Below are 22,282 nucleotides of genomic sequence, written 5' to 3' on the forward strand. Positions count from 1 at the left end.
TGATCAGTGAAAACTTGATTGTTGATTCTTGATTGTTCTGCTATGTTTTCCATTAAAAAGTGCTGACAGCGATTGAGTGCACGGCACTGTCAATGTGAGCATCCTCCTCCAAAGAGCTGAACATGCAGCTCTCCCTTCAGTGAACCCCACACCCCACACTGTTTGCCTTGGCAGAACGTGCCATCTTTTTAGGAAGTATCGCATTGTCATTCATCGCGTGTTTGGTTTCATTCAGGGGAGCAGATCTGCAGTTTGAGTTATGGCCCAATAAATACCCAAACGGCCATCTATCCCTTATAGGATTTGCACATGCTTGCAGAGACAAAAGTCTGCTTTGTAATCATCCACTATTTATGTGTCTCAGTCCACTGGGTGCCTCATAAAGTATGCCCCATTCTGCAGAGTTTACCTTTATGATATTGCGTAAAGGGCAGAATACTCTTTACAAGATGATTGTGCTTCCCTGAGGACTTGTATGCATACCTGCCAACCTCAGACCGTCCGATAACAGGAGATCTTTTCCCGGGGGGGGGGGGGGGGGCTCTTGACCACTCTGGGGGTCCCCCCCCAGAAAAATCAGACATATTGGTTGGATCGGCGGTGCCACGTAGGTGTGAGGGTAGCGTAGAGGCCAGAACCTGAGTCTAGTAGAACATAATCACGATTCAAAGAACCACTTTTAGCACTATTTAGCACCATTTTTGTTTAGTGTGACATATGATCTACAGCCTGTAGATCATGTGTTTACCTGTAGACTACAGGTAAACACATTTGAACATGAAGTTGATGATCAAAGTGACAGCTTCTGTAACCTAAATGAGTGCACTTGTGAACTGCAGAAAATAAATGACCAGCCATTCTCTTAATGTTGACAACGTGGTTTATTCAGCAGGAATGGTGAACAATCTGTCATAATTGTATTAAACATTTTCTACAGAAGGCAATAGAGCACCATAAATAACAGCGCTTGAATCAAACAATTTCTTTGACAGTGAAAGTTTATGGAAATCATCGTACACTCGTGAAACGATGATTCATTCCCACATTTTGCAGTTGTAGGTTCTATACAATTTGAGATGGCCGAGTCGGGTCATTTTAAAGTTTGGTTTGTGTTATTATTGTATTTCTTCATTGCCTTCAACTTCACCAGATTGGCTTCCACTTGGCTTACTTCAGTTTTGTTTTTGATACAAGCTTTGCTCCAGGGACTATAGAGACACACTATGGCTGTAGCACTCCATCAATTAATATGCTATATGATCTGTTCTAAAGTTTGGTTGAGACCATTCATACTAGATGGCAACACAACTGTGTGAGGCGTTGTTTTTGTTCAAATGATGCATCTTTGGTATCTACTATACATCTATAGACTTCGGAGGACAAATATTGCCTACTGACCAGTTTCATTTATTATTATTTAATCTGGTTAGATCAACTGATGAGGGGTTTTTAAGAAACTTATATCAAACAACATGCACAATTCAATCTGAAGAATAATGGTGATCATAAGAAACACATAAAAAGCACTGATGAAATGATCAGTGAAAACAAGTTTAAATTGACTGTTTTATTTAACAGTGCATGGTTTGAACGATATAAATTAAATGTCTGGCTTATTCATAAATGTTTCCAATTGTTCAGTACCTAGGCTTTCAGTGAGGTGCATATAGCAGGGTACATACACGTCTCAGGATAGACAAAAGCATACCATGACTTTTAACAATCTTAATACAATTGGAAGATCACAGTTCACAGCACTTTCATCAAGTTCCCCCCACCCCCTTTTTTTTTTCTTTTTCTTTTTTGGCATAGGGATCTGTACTGAGTAACAATAATTTAAAAACAGTAGAAAAAATAGCATTTTGCCTTCTTGGGAACACGACATCTTTTGACTTTTCCATGCATTCACAGATTTCACACAAATACATTTGCTCGCTTACACTGCGACCTTGTTGAAACAGCATACAAATAAAAACACCATTAAAATGGTGGCCGCAAGGCTGTGCAAAAGGGAAGACCTCCAATGTAAGCCCTGCTATCTGTCTGACTTTCTTTATTTGCCAACTCTTGCAAGTAACAAACTACAAAATAGCACCATTATACAGTGGATAGGAATTTCTTAATACAGTTTTGTTATATGAAACCATCATGTACAATGATAGTAGTAGAATGTATAGGATAACATAAGTGGGAGTACTGTTTTATTATTATACACAGCCAGGCAGAGGAGACAGTGCCACAGGTGAGCTGTCCTGGGACGATATTGGGACAATTTGAATGTCACATGGATGCTTGTGCAAACAGACGTTACTGTCAATCACAACACAAGGACTTCTCAGAACTGGCTTTTCATGGAGCTTGTGCGTGTGTATGTGTGTGTGTGTGTGCACACGCAAGTGTGTCTGTCAGTCTGTGTGTGCTTGCCTGCATGTGTGTGCCTGAACCTTGCTCACGGTTGCACAACTCATTTACACTGTCTGTGTTTGTGTGTACAGTATGTGTATTTGCAAAGTATTTATTTAGCTTACTTGTATTGTGAGAGTATTGCAAGTTCTTACAGTAAGTGTTATTTTTGAGTTGCAGTGAGTTGAGTTTTGTCAAGATTACTGTATGTGGCTTCCATGTGTCCATTCATGATGTTATGGAAGAATCAACATTTGTGGCTTCCATAAAATAAAAAAATCAATATGAGCTAAGATCAATCAATTATTAATCGCCCCAGTTTTTTTTACAGATTTGTGAAAGTATATTGAAATATTCAGTTCTGCAAAAGAACAAGAATACGGAATTCTAGTCATTAAAGGCTCAGCTCAGGACTTGAATAAGAATCAGCATGGGGATTATTGAGACAAATACTACTTGGATATATATTGGTTTAACTTGAAATTAACAGCCAAAGATTTTAATAAGTCTCAACCTGAATTGTTGATCACTGGCGACTGGAACTGAGAATTAATTTTTAATCGGATTTGGTGACAGTTTGCAAAAATGATACTGACAAAATGCCCTTTGCCTCATCGTTATGTATTCCCATAACGTACTGAATGTACTCTAAATACAGCGGCGTCTCTCAAATGATCCACTTCTGACCATCTAAGAAACACTATTTACCTGCCAGATAAGTCTTGTTCACTGTAGCTCTGGGTCGTTTGTTATTTTGTTTTTTGACATTCCCTGATTCCTCTTTTCGTACCTTATCTGTGTTTTTATCTATTTAGATTCTCTGCAAGGTCCCTGAGCAGAATATGACAACTGCTCGGTTGCATGTTCTCCATGACATGTGCAACATGGGAGGGATTCGTGTAAAGCCAGATCTATACAACGTCATACGACGGATCATAAATGACTCACACCTTTCAGACTGGACTCAAACATCGTCTTTGTGACTTTGACTTGGATACAGCCACAGTGAAACCAGGACTTTGATGCAAGGTGATTCAACTACAACATCTGTCTGTGATTACATACCATAGATGAACTGCTTGGGATGCATATAGAATATCTACGTATGTCAAAATAAAATCAATAATGCATAATGTATAACGCCAATGCAATGCTTTTTGGGGGGTCACATCTGCAAAAGAAAATGTTTTTTTTTTTTAACACAAAGCTAATCATGTTTAATTAAAACAGTAATTGTTATATGTGAGTTGATGATAATGTATCCTGTCTCACCAAAGAAGTGTAACCAACCATTCAAAGTACGGCCAGACCTCTCAGTGTCAGATTTACCTCCTCAGAGTTCATGGGAGAGGATGACTCTTGGATTGTTTCCCATACATAGCCAACTGCTTTCTGATTGGCCGACTGCCAGACGTGTCCCAACCTTCCAGGAGCCAGGGGATGCTGCTCCTCGTGATGGTATAATAAGCTCTTGCTCACATCTCAGCAGCTGAACTTGTCTCTGTTACATTGCATTAACAACAAAAAACAACAAAATAAAATCGTCCCAATATGGCAGTGTTTCCCAACCTTGGGGTCCAGGCCAACCTTGGTGTGGCGTTAAAGATCACTGGGGAGGCGTGAGGCCATGTCTGTTTGGAGGTATGGTCCAACATTTTAAAACATGTCGCACGAAATCACTTGTTTTCGTCCACTGTCTGCCTGTATGTTCTCAATGTGATATCAGTCCAACTTGTCATACAGAATCTATTATCCTGTAACTTTAACATAGCTAACTTCCACATGTAACATCATTGTAAAGTACAGTAATAGCAACGTATTTTAATGTAACCACCTTCAACCTGCATCCCTATTTTGGGCGTGTCATTATATTGTCAAAAGTAGTCAACGTGTTTTTCAAAATCTTTCAAAATGTTGGGAAAATAGCGGCAATAGCAGATCTACAAGCACATCACGCTAACGCATAGAATGCACCACAATGTGACGCTCTGTGAGCTTGTAGATCACCTATGTTCGCTATTCACTGTATGAGAAGTAAGAGTAGTGGTTAACATGTCTGATAAAACACAAGCGCGTATCTGCGCTCACGTGTCGGGGGACTCGTGTCAGAAGTAAGGAAGGGGGGCTGCAAGGAAAAAAAGGTTGGGAACCCTGTTGCCAGATTCTGTGAGAGAAACAAGCAACCAGGTCTAGGAAAACCAGCCCAAAAGAAGCGACTATGGGCCACATGAGCACTTTAACACATACATCAGCTATTTGAAAATAGCAGATCTACAAGCTGACAACGCGTCGCGATGCGACGCGTTGTGAGCTTGTAGATCGGCTATTTTCAAACGAAATCTTGCAGGGAAATTATAATAAGCAGATCTGGCAACCCTGGTTGGGAACCACTGCAATATGGAATGGCGCAGTGTATAAAATAATCAGAATATCCCTCATCCAATCCCTCACACACCACTTGACTTGCAGGCTTCTATTATATTGTAGAGCTTATTGTACCATTGTTAGCATCCACATTGGGTTGTTTTACAGTGAACCACTCCACAGGGACACCAGGTAAGGCCTCTCCCTCCCCTCTGCCCAGGCTGCTCCACATTTGTCCATTAGCTTGCTCTCTACATTCGGTAATTTCTCCCTCCTGTGTTCCCTCGACTTGAGTTCTTCTGATGCACCTCCTAAAATAAAATAAAAAAAGAGAGAAAGGTTTTAGACACGACACAGGTTAAGCAAGCGGTGTAACAGCTTTGGGTGTGAGATACCCACACAGACAGTGGATGAGTGACTTCATGAAATGGGGGAAACTAATGCCACGTCTTGGAGAAGATTCATACATCGATGCCTCCATTTAAAGTGGCACCGCAAATCCACAAATGAATGAATGAGCGATGAGGAGGCCATTGCGTCCAACGGATAGGTTGAATATGATATGCATGCGTTATGACTGGAGGCCTTTGCATGCATCAATCTGTTCTAGTGAGACGCCGGAATGTCAGCATATGATGTACTGTAGGAGAGTAGAGAGAATTTGCCCTGGGAGAGAGAGTGCTGTCAGGTTGACCACAAAAACCACTTAGTTCCTTCTCTTGCTAATGGTTTTTCTTTTTTCGAGAGAAGGGCAAAAAGCATCGAGTTGAATCTTAAAAGGTTCACGGTGTCTGGATGGTTGTCAAATAGAGGATGAGACAGTCTGCCTTTAGACTTTAATGGTTTCTTTCTTTGGCATAGTGCTTTAAGATTTCAGAACTAGGGGCAAATTAGTTATTTTCTATCAAATTGTTCCCATACTGAGATAAAACCGCATACTGCTGTTGAAGCACGTCACATCGTATCAATGTAATCATTTCCTTCTCACAAAGTAGAGGACGCATTGACGAAAACTGATTATAGTGGGTTGCCATAGTTGGCAGAGTTCTACGTTTATTCCTGTGTCGTTTCTCTAAGTGAGGCATGCAAGGAATCAACTTAATTCCGTGCTATATCATAGTTAGGCATGCGTCTTTCTCTGGTCATGGAAACCCTTTTTTGCATGCTGTGATCCACATACAAAGTAAAATCCTGAGTGTTAACGTAACTCTGAAAGTGTAATTACAAGTCCATGTTTACGCGTTCACAGTTAAAGTAACACTCAGAATGTTGTTGTGTAAAGAGTCCTCATCACCTTGAAGAGACATACCTTGCAAGATGAATGACTATGTCCAGATAAAGGTCTCTGTGGGGGGTGGAAAGGGATCCACTTTAGATGGATTGATTTATGTTGCTACAGTATGCAGTAGTAAGGTACAGTATCAATGTCTGTGTCACTAATCAAGATTTCTATTGATCTTTTTGCCCTTAACATTCTGGGGATATTATGTATGCATGCTTTACGTTTTTTTGCTAAATGCCCTCACACACCAAATGCAAAACCAAAATTACGAAGTCTATACTTCTTTGGTCTGTTTTTTCCCCCCCTTCTGTTTGCCTGATGATTAATCTCTTTTAAAGTGTATCTGTTCGGTGCTGTGCTCACCTTCTTGTTTTTTGTCTTGTCTGGCTGCTGTGCTGTCCTACGCTCTGTGCTCTTGTCCACTTTGTGCCCTGTGGTACTAACCTTAGGTGTTCTTGGTATGTCTGTGTGGCGCTGTGCACGCACAGAGCGAGCTGCCTTGCTAGTCTTGGCAGGTGCACAGTACATCTCCAGTCGCCGCAGCTCACAGCTTTGGAAGCAGCACTCGTCCACAATGCCACGGTTATGTGATCGCCGTGCGTTGGGGCCATAGCCTGTAGGTTTACCTGGGCCAAGAGGAAAGTGGGTGGAATTAATTAATGGTATTGCAAACTTAAAGATGATATGGCTTTCATGTAAGTTTATCACCTTTCCTGCAAAGACATTTGGTTGCTAGTGATGAATGGCAGGGATCTTTGTGTGGGACTTATCTTTACGTTTGTCACAAACTTGACAGCCAAACAGGCCAGTTATGTCTTGAACAGATACAAAATCAACTTGACCCCCCCCGGGGCCTTATATTTAGGCACAGAATGAATCAAAACTCTGTAACAAATGGTGGCTAGCATCCAGACCACGGGGCCTGTAATAGTGGAGTGCTAACGGCCAGGTCATGGGCCTGATTACGCTGATATATGGACAGCCTTAATGACATGGATTTCTTCAGTGTACATTTTACAGTGTATCACATTGCACAGTATGGACCCCTTTTGGCAGTCAGTCTCCTGTAAAAAGGGGGTCGTAGTCACCCCAAAGTTGCGAATATCACGTTCTGCCGTTTTTGCCCAGGTATCTTTTACCCCGAGGCCAAACCACAGGCCCTGTGGGCCTAATCAACCTGCAGAGAAAGCAGGCAGTCCATCAGACCACACCTCCAGTGGCTACGCTCCACTCTTCATTCACATTTTCATTTGGCGAAAGAACCCGAGAGCTCTTATGGCTCACACAGAGCCAACTTGGATGTTGAAGATGGAGGCATGATGCAGCTTTCTCATGCCAGGAAACAGAAGGGAATAGAGGTAAACAGAGGTTTAAAGGTCGACAGAGGTATATTATGCAGAGGACTACAGTGGAAAATGGATTACAGTGATAATAGTTACAGGACCGGTGAAAAGTTGCTGCCTTGCAATTTTGCTTGGGCATGAAGTTTCAAGTTGCAATGACACCAATAGGCAACTCCTTTCACATGCCCACAGCTTTCAACTCCATTCACCCCCCCCCCCCCCCCACCCTCCCCAAAAAAAGAAAATAAATAAATAAAAACACCTTCTTTCAGTGGCCTTTATAAAAACTCCTTCTCTCCATTTACAATTCCCTGCACACCTTGGGCAATATAGCCCTGATGGGCTTTTCCCTGTTACCAAATGAAATAATAATAATTTAATATGGCATTTACAAGGAGGAAATGCCTTTCCCCCTCAGAGTTAATAGCTCTTGGCTCGGAAGGCTGCCGGTGCTGACAAAGTGCATTAACTTCTGCGCGCTCTCTGCCTTGTCCTGACAATGTTGTTTTGGAAGGAGAAGCGGCTTTCATTCAGAAACAGAAGCATCTTTCTCCTTGGAGCTCCCGACACCCAAGATACAGTGGAAGTTGATGGAAGCATGAATGAGAATACCAAAAAAACGTTGTGTTGTGTTGTTCATGCGATTGGATGCTACATGTACGCATACCCATAAGTGCAGTGGGAATTTCTAAAGGGCTCAAGCATCTGAGAAATGAAAAGAAAATATTTCTAGACGAGTAAAACAAAAAACAAAAAAAGGGGGGGGTACTTCTGTAGTAGAAATAGTAGTAATTTCTCACGGTTTAAAATGTTCTTTGGACTTATGCATTTTCTTTGTGTATTTGAATTACAAATTAGAGACGAAACATGTTTTGGAATATATTTGCATACGTATTTTAAAGAAACAGCATCCACTAGCTGACTGGTTCTCAATGTGGGGTTCGGGGACCACCAGAGGTCCTTGAGGGGGTTCCAGGGGATCTACTGATCTAATGATTGATAGTTAGGAAAGAACCAAACTATTTTGTACACTCTGAGAGTGTACAAATGAACCTTGGTACCATAAATTAACAGGATCCTACAGTGTAGATTGGGGTCCCAGCGATAAGAATAATTTTAAATGGGGGTCCGTGGCCTAATGCACATCAAACTGGGGGACCTTGAAATAAAAAAGGTTGAGAATCACTGCAGTAGCTCACCTCTGTCGCATTGTTTGACTATCTATCCTATCCGTCGATTGTCACCCGATGTCTACCAAGACATTTAGAGAAGATATGCTACAGAGCCCCTGTGACTAGGATTATATAATAGCCATTGCAAGCCACGAGTGCTGTGTAGCACTTTGGCCTGTTTTCCAGTTCCACAAAATAAAGCCTTACAAATTAACTTCCGCTATTATTCTCAAAATAGCTCGCAACCCCGCTGCACAAACAGCTGGACAGGAGAGAAAAATCAGCTGGCACGGGTTGTGGCATGTAGAATAATCAGCTAAGGCAGGTTGGGGAAAACATGCATAATAATAATCAGTTGGAATGGGGTTTGGAGGGTTTAAATGCAGCATTTCCAGTGATAGCAGCAGTAATCCCTCATAAACAAAAGGTTTTTTTTTTCTTACTGTTGTAAAACAAATAGGGTCAACACTCTATCCCTGCCAGATGCACGCACCTCAGCTCTCCAAGCCAAGCTATGACAACGTAGGAGGGAACCATGAGGAAACGACCATTGTTTAAGCATCGTCCTTTCAGGTCACTATAGCAGACATAATCAGTTATCACGATAAGATTACTTAGCTTAGGGTACAGTCAGTAGATGCAGGGGATTGGAATGGTCTACCCATAGGAAATAAAACAAAGTCAAAGCACATTCTCACGCCTGTTGTGTCAAACAGGTTACAAGTTGGGACAGGATTTGACAATGCGGTACCCGGTTTGATGTGTGGGTCGCCCCTGCATCAGACAACACAACGGGATGGTCCCATGGCAGTGCCATTGCATCAAAAGGACAGTTGATCAGATTTTCCCTCAACTCCACTTCCAATACCACTGCAAATGGGGGCGGGGGGCGGGGGGGGGGGGGGTATGCTCACCGACAGTGTCTACTGTCTACACAGACCAGCATGTGTTGTGAGAGAGCCTCTACTTACTTCTCACGGACTATCTTGGGGATGAGGATTCCAAGCTACACTACCTTGCTTTTTTCCGTTCACCACTACCGTCAAAATACTGCACATCACTTGGCAGACGGAAGATAAAACAGACTTTGCAGAACCGCCCAGAGATACAGAGTTTTTCACCGGTTGTCCCTGTTGTATTTAGACAGAGATACGGTTAAAGTTCAGCACATTTCTCTTCATTAAGAAGGGGCAGTCTTCCATCCGTTTCCTTTTGAATACTTTGAACTCTGTAACACCAGCCATCCCCGTCATAAAACAAACAGTCTGCCCTTTTTTGTTTTTAGTAACTACTCCATTTGAAGAGGCTATGCGGTCAAGCAGAGGCCACGCTACGTCTAAAAACTGAGGTTTCTTCCTCTAACAGACACAACCCACATAGCATTCATTCCTCTGAGGAACACTATAGAAAAGTGAATGATGACTGGATTCCCCCATTCCAAAGTGGCACAGCAAGGACCGGAGTTTTAGCGCTTGGTCGTGGTCAATAAAAAACAGTGAATTCTTGGAGCCAGTGCATACTCTGCCTGCAAAGTGTCAGGCAGTTTATGGCTGGACTGGGACTCCGAAAGCTGCTATAGAACTGGAAACTAACTCTTTATCACTGGTTAACACAAAGGGTTTATGGCAAAGCTCAGTTTCCCTCACATTTTCAGCTGAGGTCCATCTTCTTTTGTGACATAATTAAAATCCAGTATGAAAGTGTATTCGGGGGTTTTATGAGACAAGTCCAAGTCCCAGAAGGGAGAATATGCCAGACATGCCGAGCACATCAACTGTAAATCAAAAAACAAGCACTTGGCAAAACTTTGAACAAATGCAAGCCGACATTATATCCTTATTTTCACTTTGCACTTTGTGCATTAAGACAAATGGATTACGGCCAGTGAATGGATGGACAGTTTCAAGTTGAAAGTGCTGTTTAGTCGGCAAGTGTCCTCAAATCCCTCATGTCTTGACTTCAACTAATGTACAGATCAAAATCTGGACCACGCCTGCATGTCCTTTTTCATGAGATGCCGCTTTGTTCCTCGGAGCAGTAATTCAGAGAAGGGTCAGAGTTTTACAGTACATTCAGGCCTCAATGGGAAAACGACACCTTTTTCTGAGTGATGGGGAGGACACAGGAGGGCTTTCTTCAGAGCTCGGTTGCCTTCCGCTGTGTGTGTTCACACAGCGGAAGGTTGTGTGAACACACACAAGGAGTTCACACTAGTTCACACTAGGGAGGAGGAGGAGGAAGGGAGCGCTGATCATCCTGTAATCCACATAATCCCCTGCAGCACTGGGACAAACCCTAGCTGTGTGGCTGTGTGTGTGTGTGTGTGTGTGTGTGTGTGTGTGTGTGTGTGTGTGTGTGTGTGTGTGTGTGTGTGTGTGTGTGTGTGTGTGTTTTTGCGTGCATGCATATCACTCTGGTGTGTGTGTGTGTGTGTGTGTGTGTGTGTGTGTGTGTGTGTGTGTGTGTGTAAATGCTTGTGTGTTCCATGCGTGTGATGCTTTGTTTATACCAACTACAATGCTCCAGTCACAGCTGCTTTCAATAAAGATCACAGAGACAAGCAGTGATGAGGGGAAAGTCTCAATGACAAGCAATTTCTCCCCTTTACTCTCCTCCTCTCTTTTCACTTTCACCAAATTACGCTCACCCTGGCCTAAACCATTGAATACAATTTGAGTCATCCAAAATTGACAGCTCTCAAATTCAATCTCTTTGCCTTTAAATGTAAACACCACCACACCGGAAATGCATGGCGGTAAAGTTCCATAAATAAAGACACAGTATTATGATCCTTTTAACTTAAACATAAGTATAAGGCAAGGCTATCGCCTATATCGCTTATGTTTTTTTTTGTTTGACATCTCTGACAAGCAAAATAATTGATGATGGCTAATGGTTAAGTCCTCTTGGACTATGCCCCTTCATTACACAATATCGAATGAGACAACTAAGAGGCCATTGGCTTGGGATCAGTATTCTTTTATGAGTGTATTTTCACATGCCTCATTCAGGGAATGTCTATCTCCTTATCCCATGCAGATCACCCTCCAACCCTAGTGTCTGCTAAAGCATTACAAAGACAACTGAGGATTTCTAGGTCAGCCTAATAATTGGAAAAGCTGACCATGGTAGAGGATTGATCGATCGATTCTTTCTTTCTTCCTCAAGCCACAGCTTGTTTCATTATCTTCAAAAGAGAAATAAAGAGAGAAAGAAAGAATTTCCACCGACTAGTGTTTCACATTCCTGTCAGGGTAATGAAATCCAAAGTCATGAAATGCAAGTGCAGCTACTTTAGCAGTGACATGCATCAGGTGGATTGGCAACCCGTGCTCACCACAGTGGGCCCCGGTGTCACTGCAACCCTCTCCCAAGACACATCATCAGTCAGAGGCCTGCCAAGTGCAACATCATGACCAGACCGGAGGGGAAGAGTTCAGGGCAGGAGCAATGCTCCATTGGCCCAGCTGTCTCACTACTGGGTGCTAAAGATGACACAACCGAAATGGATTCTCCAGATATTTTTAGGTGAAAAAAAAAGGCGATCGGTATATGCGGTCCTTCAAATAGTTAGAGAGAGAAAGAGAGGGGGGGCATATTTTCCACTGCACAGCACCCTGTTGTACATACCGTACAATTATCTTTTCAGAAAAAAGGATGCACACACACACACACACACACACACACACACACACACACACACACACACACACACACACACACACACACACACACACACACACACACACACACACACACACACACACACACACACACACACACACACACACACACACACAGATGTGGCATTGATAGATGAACAGTTCACTGACTGCTCAGAATACAAATAAAGCAATGAAGGCAAATTATTTCTCAGAAACCACAAATAGGTCAGAAGAGGTCTGATACTGATCAATCAATCCTGCACGGACTTAAGAGCTGCTCTGGCCTCTGTTCAATCGCTCCTCGTGAGATTACAACTATATGGACAACAGCGCTGTGCTCCAGGAGCCTGCTGTGCGAAACATTCACAAAAGATTTAACAAAAAGCCACTATCGGTAGCTGACACATCATCAGCGTCTCTGAACACCCTCGCACCTCAGCGGAATCTTTGCACATGTTTAAGATTTCATCAGCTTTAAAATATGTCTGCTTCTGTTCCGTATGTCCAAGGCACAAGTCCCCCAAAGCCAAATGTGAAACATAACGATGCTATAAGGCAGCAAATGGTCCTGAAAACAAAACCATATCAGCCACAATCAATTGCTTTTGAGACTGCAACAGTAGATTCAGTGTTACTGTAATGCAATCAATGACTGAGAAAGAGCATCATTGTGAATTCTCCATTAATCTTGACGGTGCTAGAAACCAATATGTCTTCTGCTATCCTACAATAAATGTGTGATATCTCTGCATATGTGCCTGCGTGCCGTACAGTGTGCGTAATGTGTTATTTGTCCTTTGCACATCTCGAGAATTATACTATACTAGAAGTTCGGGCCGCTGCGCGGCCCTCACATCTAGCGTCCGCGCGACGTCGCACTGTGTAGGTGTGTACATGTAGTGTGCAAGGAAGTAGTAGTGTTGAGTAATGTGATTGAGGCAAGAGAAGTATTGGGTATGAATGTAGGCGGGTTGTTGTTGATTGAAATGAGATTGCATTGTTTGTTAGATAGCATGGTTTATTGGCATGGTGTGATGTCGGACAGTGTTGGTGGCAACATGTAAATGTGAGAAAGGCAAAATAGCAGTGAAATGAAAAGACATCCAGAATAACATTAACAGTGAAGCATTAATCAGGAGCAGGTGTACAGTATGTTGCATTGGGGGGAGAATACAAACAAAGGCAATGGCAATTATGTTGAAGAATGAAGGTCATTTGTCACTATGCAATCAGGGAGTAGCAGCACATGCAAAGTGTTTGAATGAGCATGATTTCCTGTTGTCTCTGTGTCGTTCTGTGTACTGCGTAGTAAAGTTTCCTGTTGTCTCTGTGTCGTTCTGTGTGCTCTGCGGGGGTAGGGGCTACGTGCAGTAGAGGGGGTAGGGGCTACGTGCAGTAGAGTTGCAAGGCAACAACACGTGGACGTGTGTGGCATTGGTAGCGTCGCTGAGGACACTGGCATTGGCCAGGGCATCCAGGTCCTTTATAGTGATGGCTGTGCCCCTGTCATTATGGTGATGTCAGATAGTGTCAGACATCTCCATATATGGAGCTGCCTATATCAGTTATGCCCAAATATGGGACCGTGATGGCTGTGCCCCTGTCATTATGGTGATGTCAGATAGTGTCAGACATCTCCATATATGGAGCTGCCTATATCAGTTATGCCCAAATATGTGGGTTCTCTGATGTCAGACCAAAATAAGCACCCGGAAGTGAATTTCGCGCTGGGGAAGAGATTTGCATAGTATTGGGGCATAATGCGTTTCATATTTATTGTACATCATGGAAGTAGAGTAACGGTATGGGAAGCAGCCGGTTCAGAGGCAGAATATTGAGGAATTTTGGGGTAAAATGTGGAGTTAGTTGGGCCATGTGTGTGCGTGGAGACCGCGCACACACACATGTGTAGCCCCATGAGTTTGGCCGTCAATTATAGGTGCAAGATATAGATTTTATTAAGGATACCCATTAGCTGGTGCACATATGGAGTCAAATGCACATAAGGGAGATAACATGCACTGATGTCACATAAACCAAATGCACATATATGGAGATTTGATTTTCAATACATTAGTCCATACCCGTTGGGGATATGAGCATCGTTTTCATAGACCTGCTTACCTATTCCTCTGACAAAATGTGACAACACTGATCACCGTATCGAATGCACATATATGCAGATCCTCAACACTAGAGGTTCGGGTCCTTGTCCCTTTTATGCCCATATATGGAGAGCTCTGTATCCGTCAGTCCTTGTCCTTTTATGCCCATATATGGAGATTCCTGATGTCATCAGTATATGCCCATATATGGGCATGCCCCCTATTGTGCCCATATATGGAGCTGACTGATTTGTTTGCACCTGATGTCATGACGACCCATTGAGGTTAGACAACACACTCCATATTTGGGTGTAGCTGCATTGGGAACTCCTTACATGGTTATATGGCTGAGTCATGGTGACATGAGCGTCAGAGGTCCATCCGCCGGCCGGTCCTCCCTTAAGCCATAATATAGGATGCACTGATGTCAGACACAACAGAAGCCATTCAACATGAACTGATGTCAGACACCACATAACCCCCAAGGGCCCCCGTCAAATTCACAAATATGGAGTGAAATTCCCCCGTCAAAAGCACATATAAGGCGATAAATGCACATATAGCCCCTGTCAAATGCAAATATATGGAGTCTTATATGGAGATCAACATACACTCAAGTCAGACACAACATAAAACTCCTGCGGATAGAATAGAAACTTTTAAGGGCCAGAAAGGCAGCTGAGAACAGGCAAGTGACACTGAGGAAATAACCAAGCAGCGACGTGCCCAAAGTTGTCTAGACACAACATAAAACTCCTGCGGATAGAAGGATCGGCGGTGCAACATAGGCGTGAGGGCCACGTAGCATAGCAATCTCCTATCCTATATTAAATTTGGCTAATGGGAGGACTGGCCCGGCGGACCACGTCATCCCGCTCATGTCACTATGACTCAGCCAAAACCATATAAGGAGTTCTCAATGCAGCTATGCCCAAATATGGAGTGTGTTTTCTAACTTCAATGTGTCACCATGGCATCAGACACAGCTTCATATATGGGCACAAAAGGGGGTATGCATCAGCTTCCCTGAATGACCAACTCATCTGCTTCATGGATTGGCCTAGCTTTGCTTCACGTTTGTGCCGCTGCACCAATATAAATGGTCGCGTGCACAATAGAACTACTGGCGACATCGGGGATCCTGTATCTCCATATTTAGTCGATCGGTCATATGATAGCGGGTACCGCATCGGGTACTTTGACAAGTAGGCCGATGCCTGTTTATAAATAACCCATTGTCAATGGGCCATTGATTATAATATCTAACTGTGGTCCTGTGGTAACAGGTACAGCACTGGGTACAATGGGTACAGCGAGTACTCTCCGACAACAGGTATCGTTTGCATCGTTTCCGACTTGCATCGTTTCTGACTTGCATCCAGGGTTGCCAGATCTGCTTATTATAATTTCCCCGCAAGATTTTATTTGAAAATAGCCGATATACAAGCTTACAACGCGTCGCATCGCGCATCGTCGACGCGTTGTAAGCTTGTAGATCTGCTTTTTCAAATAGCTGATGTATATGCTAAAGTGCTCATATGGCCCATAGTCGCTTCTTTTGGGCTGGTTTTCTTAGACCTGGTTGCTTGTTTCTCTCACAGAATCTGGCAACACTGCTTGCATCGTTCCTTGTGTGGTCCACGAGTAGGTAGTTATTTCTCATGCAAATTCCAATTAGCAAGTACACAAAGGCCTACATCATGTAGAGATGTTTGGTCATCCAGGGACAGAGCCAACATATTCATGACGGGGACATCAACCAAGCTAAATGTCCCCGAATGTGGCTTCATGCTGGAGAGCGGGAAGCTGCTACAGCAGGCTGGTTGGTGAGTTTGTAACGCATTTCACACCACATCTGCCAGAACCATGTAGGCTACTATAATACAATTGTAACGTCCAAGAAACATGGCTCTACACTGCAATATTCTGAGTGTCGATTTAACTCTCAGTGTGAAAATGGACCATTTGGTCACTGTCAGATTTAAATTGACACAGAGGGCTTTACAGAGCTGGGTCATAGGAACAGTTGGAGCCAAGGTGGTAATGAGTAGTTATTCTCCTCTCTGACAGAGAGAGAGAGAGATCAGAGTACATGTCTGACGGAACACTAACTGCTGGAGGAACATTGCACTTAACCTCAGTAGCTCCATATATCTGGGCTGGCTTCAGTAACCTTAATGGAAAATAGGAGATTTAAATCCTGGATTCTTAGTGGAGGGTTTTCTTTGGTTAGCTTTCGCTTTTCTAGTGGAAAAGAAATCACTGCAACATTGACTCCCCCCTCCCCATTCTTAGAGATTGTCAGCCAAATTCCACTTAAAGCCCCATTCCCATGGGCAGAGCTGTGATTTGCCATGAGTACAATATCCATATAGCTGCTTAACATCAATCTACACTTTCAGAACCTTTGACAAGATACAGTCATGCTATTTGAGCAAAACCCGGGCATCAAGCCATATTACTCTATTACAGTCTGCAATGAAGACAGATTACGCTAAGGGATATCACCTCTTCTCTGATAAGAAAAGATGTAAAGTGAAGAAATGCAAGGAATGGAATGAAGGAGGCGGGGAATTAGAAGAATGCTTATATATGAAAGTCAAAGAGAAGTAGAAAAAGAAAAAATGCTGCTTTTTTATTTATGAGGTAGTAGAGGTGCGCATTAGAGCTGTGGGACAGATACAAGCTTTATGAATAAATAAAAGGTGCACTTACTGAAATAAAAGCCTCTGTCTCCACACACAAACTGCAGCGTGTCCACTAGCTCCGCCCCGCACAAGGTCTCCGGCCCCGCCCCTGTTGCCGTCGGAGTGAGGGTCAGGACGCACAGCAGTAGTGACAGGGTTGACAGGGTGTGGGTACAGGAGATACAGCACATTGCACACTGCACACACGCACACACACACACACACACACACACACACACACACACACACACACACACAGGACACAGAACATGTAGCACAAAGACACAGCATAAGCAGTGGTGGAAGAAGTACTCACATTTTTTACTTAAGTAAAAGTATCAATACCCTATTGTAGAAATAGTCTGTTGCAAGTAAAAGTCCGGAATTCAAAAATGTACTTCAAGTACCAAAAAGTGAAAGTACTCATTGTGCAGAAGATCCCATTTCACAAGTTTTCAAATGTATAAAAAATCATTTGAAAATAGCAGATCTACAAGCTCACAAGGCATCGCAATTCGCAAAGCAAGGCGTTTGATGGGCTTGTAGATGAGCTATTTTCAAATTGCCAAAGTATATATAGGTCTGAGGTGGTTTTGTAATAATAACGTAACTAGTAACTTGAGTTTTAAAAATAATTGTAGTGGAGTAACAAGTACAATATTTGCCTCTGAGATGTAGTGGAGTAGAAGTACAAGTACTGAAAATTAGAAATACTCCAGTAAAGTAAAAAATACCTCAAAATTGTACTCAAGTAAATGTACTTAGTTACTTTACACCACTGATGGAACATAGCACAAAGATAGGGGAACATTCCCCATTTTAATTGCCTTATAGCTTCCTCGCCGGTGCAACCGGTTGAACATCATTAGTGTCATCATCATCATCATAGTCAGAGAAATTAAACACTAAAGGGGAAACACGGTAACCGGAAAGCTCGCCCCAAAACACGCTCGCCCCCATTTGTTTTCGCGGACCGCTCGCCCCCAGTGGTTCTTGTATTCTTGTATTTGTTTTACTGAGGATAAGGTTAGAAACACGTTTAGGGTTAGGCATAGCTTTACTGAGGTCAAGTTTAGGAATAAGGTTATGTTTTGGCAGCGGTGTTTTGGTCGCTACACGGGACACCACGGCGTTCCACTGGATTTTTTTCCCGCGCAAATTACCCAAATGGCTACTTTGCATAACAGGTTTACACACGTGCATGTGACATCATTAAAATACCGTTCCCCTGAAGAAAATAAATCACCATTACACCACTGGGTTTTGGCACCGTTTCACTGAGGTTACATTTAGGAATCAGGTTAGGTATAGGCATGCCATATAGTTTACTGAGGTTACGTTTAGGAATAAGTTTAGGCTAGCTCTGGTCCATAGCGTTGGAAGGAGTTCTCGTTAACGCTAGGGTACTTTCGATCCTTTCCCCTCACACACGGTCTCGTCTCGTCTTTAGTCAAAATAAAAAAATACACTTTTGATACTCACCAAAACAAAGACGATTTATTGAGTTGAAAGTCTACTCTACTTAGTGGGAACACTCTGAGCCCCCCACCTCCCGTCTAAAATACACTTTTTGGCCAGAAAAGAAAATATTTCACCGGAATGAAAACATATTTTTGGTTACTCCACTGCGCCCTCTACAGATCTGGTCAATGGAATTTTTCTATTTGACCAGATTTCTCCTCCCGGTGAAATATTTGCTTTTTAGGCCAAAAAGTGTATTTTACACATGAGGTGGGGGGCTCAGAATGTTCCCACTAAGAGTAGGCTTTCAACTCCACAAAACCGTCTTTGTTTTGGTGAGCAGCAAAAGCGTATTTTTTATCTTTACTAAAGACGAGAGGCAGTGCTGCCTGTGGTGCGTGTGCAAAGGCTCGAAAGTCCCATAGCGTTAAAGGACGACTTCACCGATTTTCAACCTATCTTCATATAATTGGTCCTCACTAATACTCACGATAAAATGGTAAAAAAAAATTCTACTTGGTCTGTGTCTCATAGGAGGGCTGTGGACAGTCCAGAAACCTGTCTACCAGTGACATCATCGTTAGGCATGATTTTTTTCCCCCAACAAACACGAGAACAATGGCTTCTTTTATTACATTGCAACTTTCCAGGAATAGAAAGCCTGCAGTTTCTATTAGCTTGTATTCCCCATTGATGATGTCACTGGTAGACGGGACTCTGACCTGTCCACAGCCCTCCTCTGAGACACAGACCAAGTAGAAAAAAAATTGTACCATTTTATTATGAGTATATTACTGAGGACTAATTATATGAAGATAGGTCGTCCTTTAAGGAGAGAACTCATTCCAACGCTAAGGACCAGAGCTAGGTTTAGGCATAGTTTTACTGAGGTAATAAGGTTTTGGCACTGTTTTAACAAGGTTATGTTTAGGAACAAGGTTAGGTTTAGGCATAGTTTTACTGAGGTTACGTTTGGGAATAAAGTTAGTTTTAGGCATAGTTTTACTGGTTACGTTTAAGAATACCATACCAGGTGGCTACCGTTCCAAGGTCGCCGGATTTGCCCTGGGGCGACTGTATTTTGGGGCGAGCGTTTTGGTATTCGAAACACCTGGTGCATTTACAGGGAATGTGGACTAAATGTAGCCTACAAATGCAGAGCTACTAGCTACGTGTATCTATCATAACCTGGATGCTCCCAAATGGTGCGCAAAGGGAACATGCGCTCCAACTAAAATAAAATAAAAACCTACTTTTAATATTTGTCTCACTATCCGCGTTTCTTTCCCATGTCAAATTCTGCTTTAACTTCCTAAACTAAACAAATATGAATAATTATCAAACACCAAAAGGTGATTTAAAGTTTTACCGGCTGTTCAAATAATATCCGACGTCTTTTGAAGCAATTATTTCTGCTGCAAAATTTTCAATCAATGCAAATGTGGCCCCGCAAAGCTCAAAAAAAGGAAAAAGAAAAAAAAAAAACGATGCAAAAAGACTAAGACTAATTTATGAGCCAGGGTTTCTTCTTGCCCATGATCCAAAAGTGAGATGGAAAACGGCTCCCGGGCCAAACCCAGTAGAGGAAGCTAAGTGGGCCAAATATACATAATAAAGAGAATAAACACAGGACATGATCCATCTACATCACAAGCCCAACCACACGGTCCGTATGGCCAAAGGACCCCTGTTAGACTTCTTAAGCTCTCCCTAACACGAGGCATATGTTAAGATTTTTAGCACCCAATATGCACACTCAGCAAAAAAATACTTTCAAAGTTCAGAGCTACAGTATGCAAAAAGGCACCGGGCAGGCAGATCCGAGCGCACGGCGACCGTGCGACTGCATGGTGGAAGAAGTCCATTTATCCAGGGATCAGAAACTCGTGCACGAACACATGTTATTAAGATTCACTCGTTAATTAAACCAATTAAAGCAATGAGGACCGTCTCTCATTTCTATATATATATAAAAGAAAATCTTTGGGGGCATGCAGCCATGCACTATAACTGATAAATGTGCATGACAACTTAGGAAGAACAAATATTAATAAATGCACATTTAATTGACATGCAAACGTATCACAAAGAACCCACACATCTGCTTGCATATTGCTGGTTTAGCCTAGATAAGGATGCTCTATAGTGAATAATCCAAGGTGCTAATCTTATTGTCAAAGGAAATCAGGTATTAAAGTTACCTTGAAGACATCACATAAATGCCACTGAACAGACATCCCCACGGGTCTCCGCACGACAAAGCCCAGCAAAAATGAACTTGTTTGAAGTCATTAAAAAACAGAGAGAAAAGAGGATGAGATGCAAGGCTGTAATGTCACATCTCAATATTCCACACTTTGTTCCATTGCGCAGGCTCGTTTTGGAGAAGTGAGATTTAGTCGAACAGGAGACGGATTTAGGGAGAAAATCCCTCACATTTATCTACATTACACAGACATTTTCAACAGGAAACAGCTGGGACGGAATTTGCCTCCTACTCGTCCTAAGTTATTCATTAAGGATTTTTGGGCACATGTTCAAATAACGTCATTTCTCTCTTTTTCTAAAGAACGGGATTGAATTTTGATCTCTTTTAAGACTTGGTTAGTAGTTCACATCGAGATAGAACAAGCGGCACCGCGCCACCCAAAGTATATTTTAGGTGCTGAAAGCTCAGAAACGTGAAGTAAAAAGAGACTCGGCGTTATGATTATGGACTGCTCTGTCCTTACCGCGACTGCTTGTGCGTAATGTGGGTGCCTTGCAGTCCACAGACAGCTCATATGAACAGTGTGACTTCACATCATTTTAATCATTGTTAGAAGTTTACTCAAATGACCATCACAATTGCTAGAACCTTTACTTCAAACCATTTGAAAATATATAATGTTAAGATTTTTCAAAAATAGCAGATCTACAAGTTCACAGCACAGCACAAAGTAACATGCTATGAACTTGTATATCTGCTATTTTTGAATAGCCAAAAAGTATAGGCTACATTTGAAAAAATATATATATTCAGATCTACAAGTATACATTTGTGGGAAAAAATACTTTTTTTGTTACATAGAGAATCTAAACATTTAAGCTGTCCTCTCAAAATCCTTTATTCTATGTGGAAAGTCTTTAGACAGGGAATGCCATTTCTGACAGGGTGACTTGAAGATTTTCCTTACATGCTCATGTTGAGCAACTGTAGTTCTGGACTGCTCAGCCAAATGTTCTACCGAGCAGTGCACAGTGCACTCACACTCATTCAACACAAAATGTGCCATTGCCATATAATGTGAAGTTGTCGGTCGAGTCTTTTCACAATTATTGGAAAACAGGGGGCAGACGGACCACCGCCTTGTGCCAGGGCTTAAGGAGAGAGGGTATCATCACTGATCCAATCATTAAACAGGAGATCAGTGCTGACTGCTGACCCAATCATAAAGCAGGACATCTGAGCATATCCAGCTTGCTTGGACGGAGCAAGTGCATCATAATCAAGGTTACGTGCATGTAAAGGACTATAGACATACAACAGCATGTTAAAACACATGCAAATTCCCCCATTGAACACAGGAGATACTCCGCACTACACTGACCATTTAGTGTAATTCAAGTTTAATAGATTATATGGACTAATTGACACCAATAAGAGACTTCAAAAACACTGCACATGCTGAAATGGTGACATGCAGATTGTCAGAGTGCAAACCTTAAACATTTCGGCTCAATTAAGATTACAGCCACAGAAACATTGCAAAATCCTTTTGTCTTTTAGGGTCAGTCATGCCTATAACGTACAGCTTACA

The 22,282-nt window shown here is 42.4% G+C and overlaps 1 protein-coding gene across 4 annotated transcripts; it reads right to left on the reverse strand.

Annotated features, from left to right (window-relative positions):
- Nucleotides 1-882: 882 nt before the first annotated feature.
- igf1 (insulin-like growth factor 1) lies at nucleotides 883-20,876 on the reverse strand. Of its 4 annotated transcripts, XR_014600199.1 has the most exons (6): nucleotides 20,684-20,876; nucleotides 17,050-17,218; nucleotides 6,413-6,675; nucleotides 6,077-6,112; nucleotides 4,792-5,078; nucleotides 883-4,554 (listed from the first exon to the last, which is right to left on the reverse strand). XR_014600199.1 is itself a non-coding variant. In XM_084049723.1 (5 exons), exons 1-5 carry the CDS (start codon nucleotides 20,717-20,719, stop codon nucleotides 5,019-5,021), a joined length of 483 nt encoding a protein of 160 aa, XP_083905849.1. In that variant the 5' UTR covers nucleotides 20,720-20,876; the 3' UTR covers nucleotides 4,788-5,018. The 4 variants fall into 4 exon arrangements, 3 of the variants coding, with proteins under 3 accessions (XP_083905849.1, XP_083905848.1, XP_083905850.1); XM_084049723.1 differs by lacking the exon at nucleotides 883-4,554 and having other exon boundaries at nucleotides 4,788-5,078; nucleotides 6,494-6,675; XM_084049722.1 differs by lacking the exon at nucleotides 883-4,554 and having other exon boundaries at nucleotides 4,788-5,078.
- Nucleotides 20,877-22,282: the final 1,406 nt, after the last annotated feature.

This window comes from Gymnoscopelus microlampas, assembly GCF_963454915.1.
Source record: "Gymnoscopelus microlampas genome assembly, chromosome: 23".
In the NCBI taxonomy this organism is placed as follows: Eukaryota; Metazoa; Chordata; class Actinopteri; order Myctophiformes; family Myctophidae; genus Gymnoscopelus; species Gymnoscopelus microlampas.

Excerpts from the sequence above, each read along its gene's own strand:
- igf1 (XM_084049722.1), bottom strand. The coding sequence starts at position 20,719 with ATGTCTGTTCAGTGGCATTTATGTGATGTCTTCAAG. Across the intron at positions 17,219-20,683 it reads ATTTATGTGATGTCTTCAAG|TGTGCAATGTGCTGTATCTC; the intron begins GTAACTTTAATA and ends GCGTGTGTGCAG. Across the intron at positions 6,676-17,049 it reads AGACAGAGGCTTTTATTTCA|GTAAACCTACAGGCTATGGC; the intron begins GTAAGTGCACCT and ends CTCTTGGCCCAG.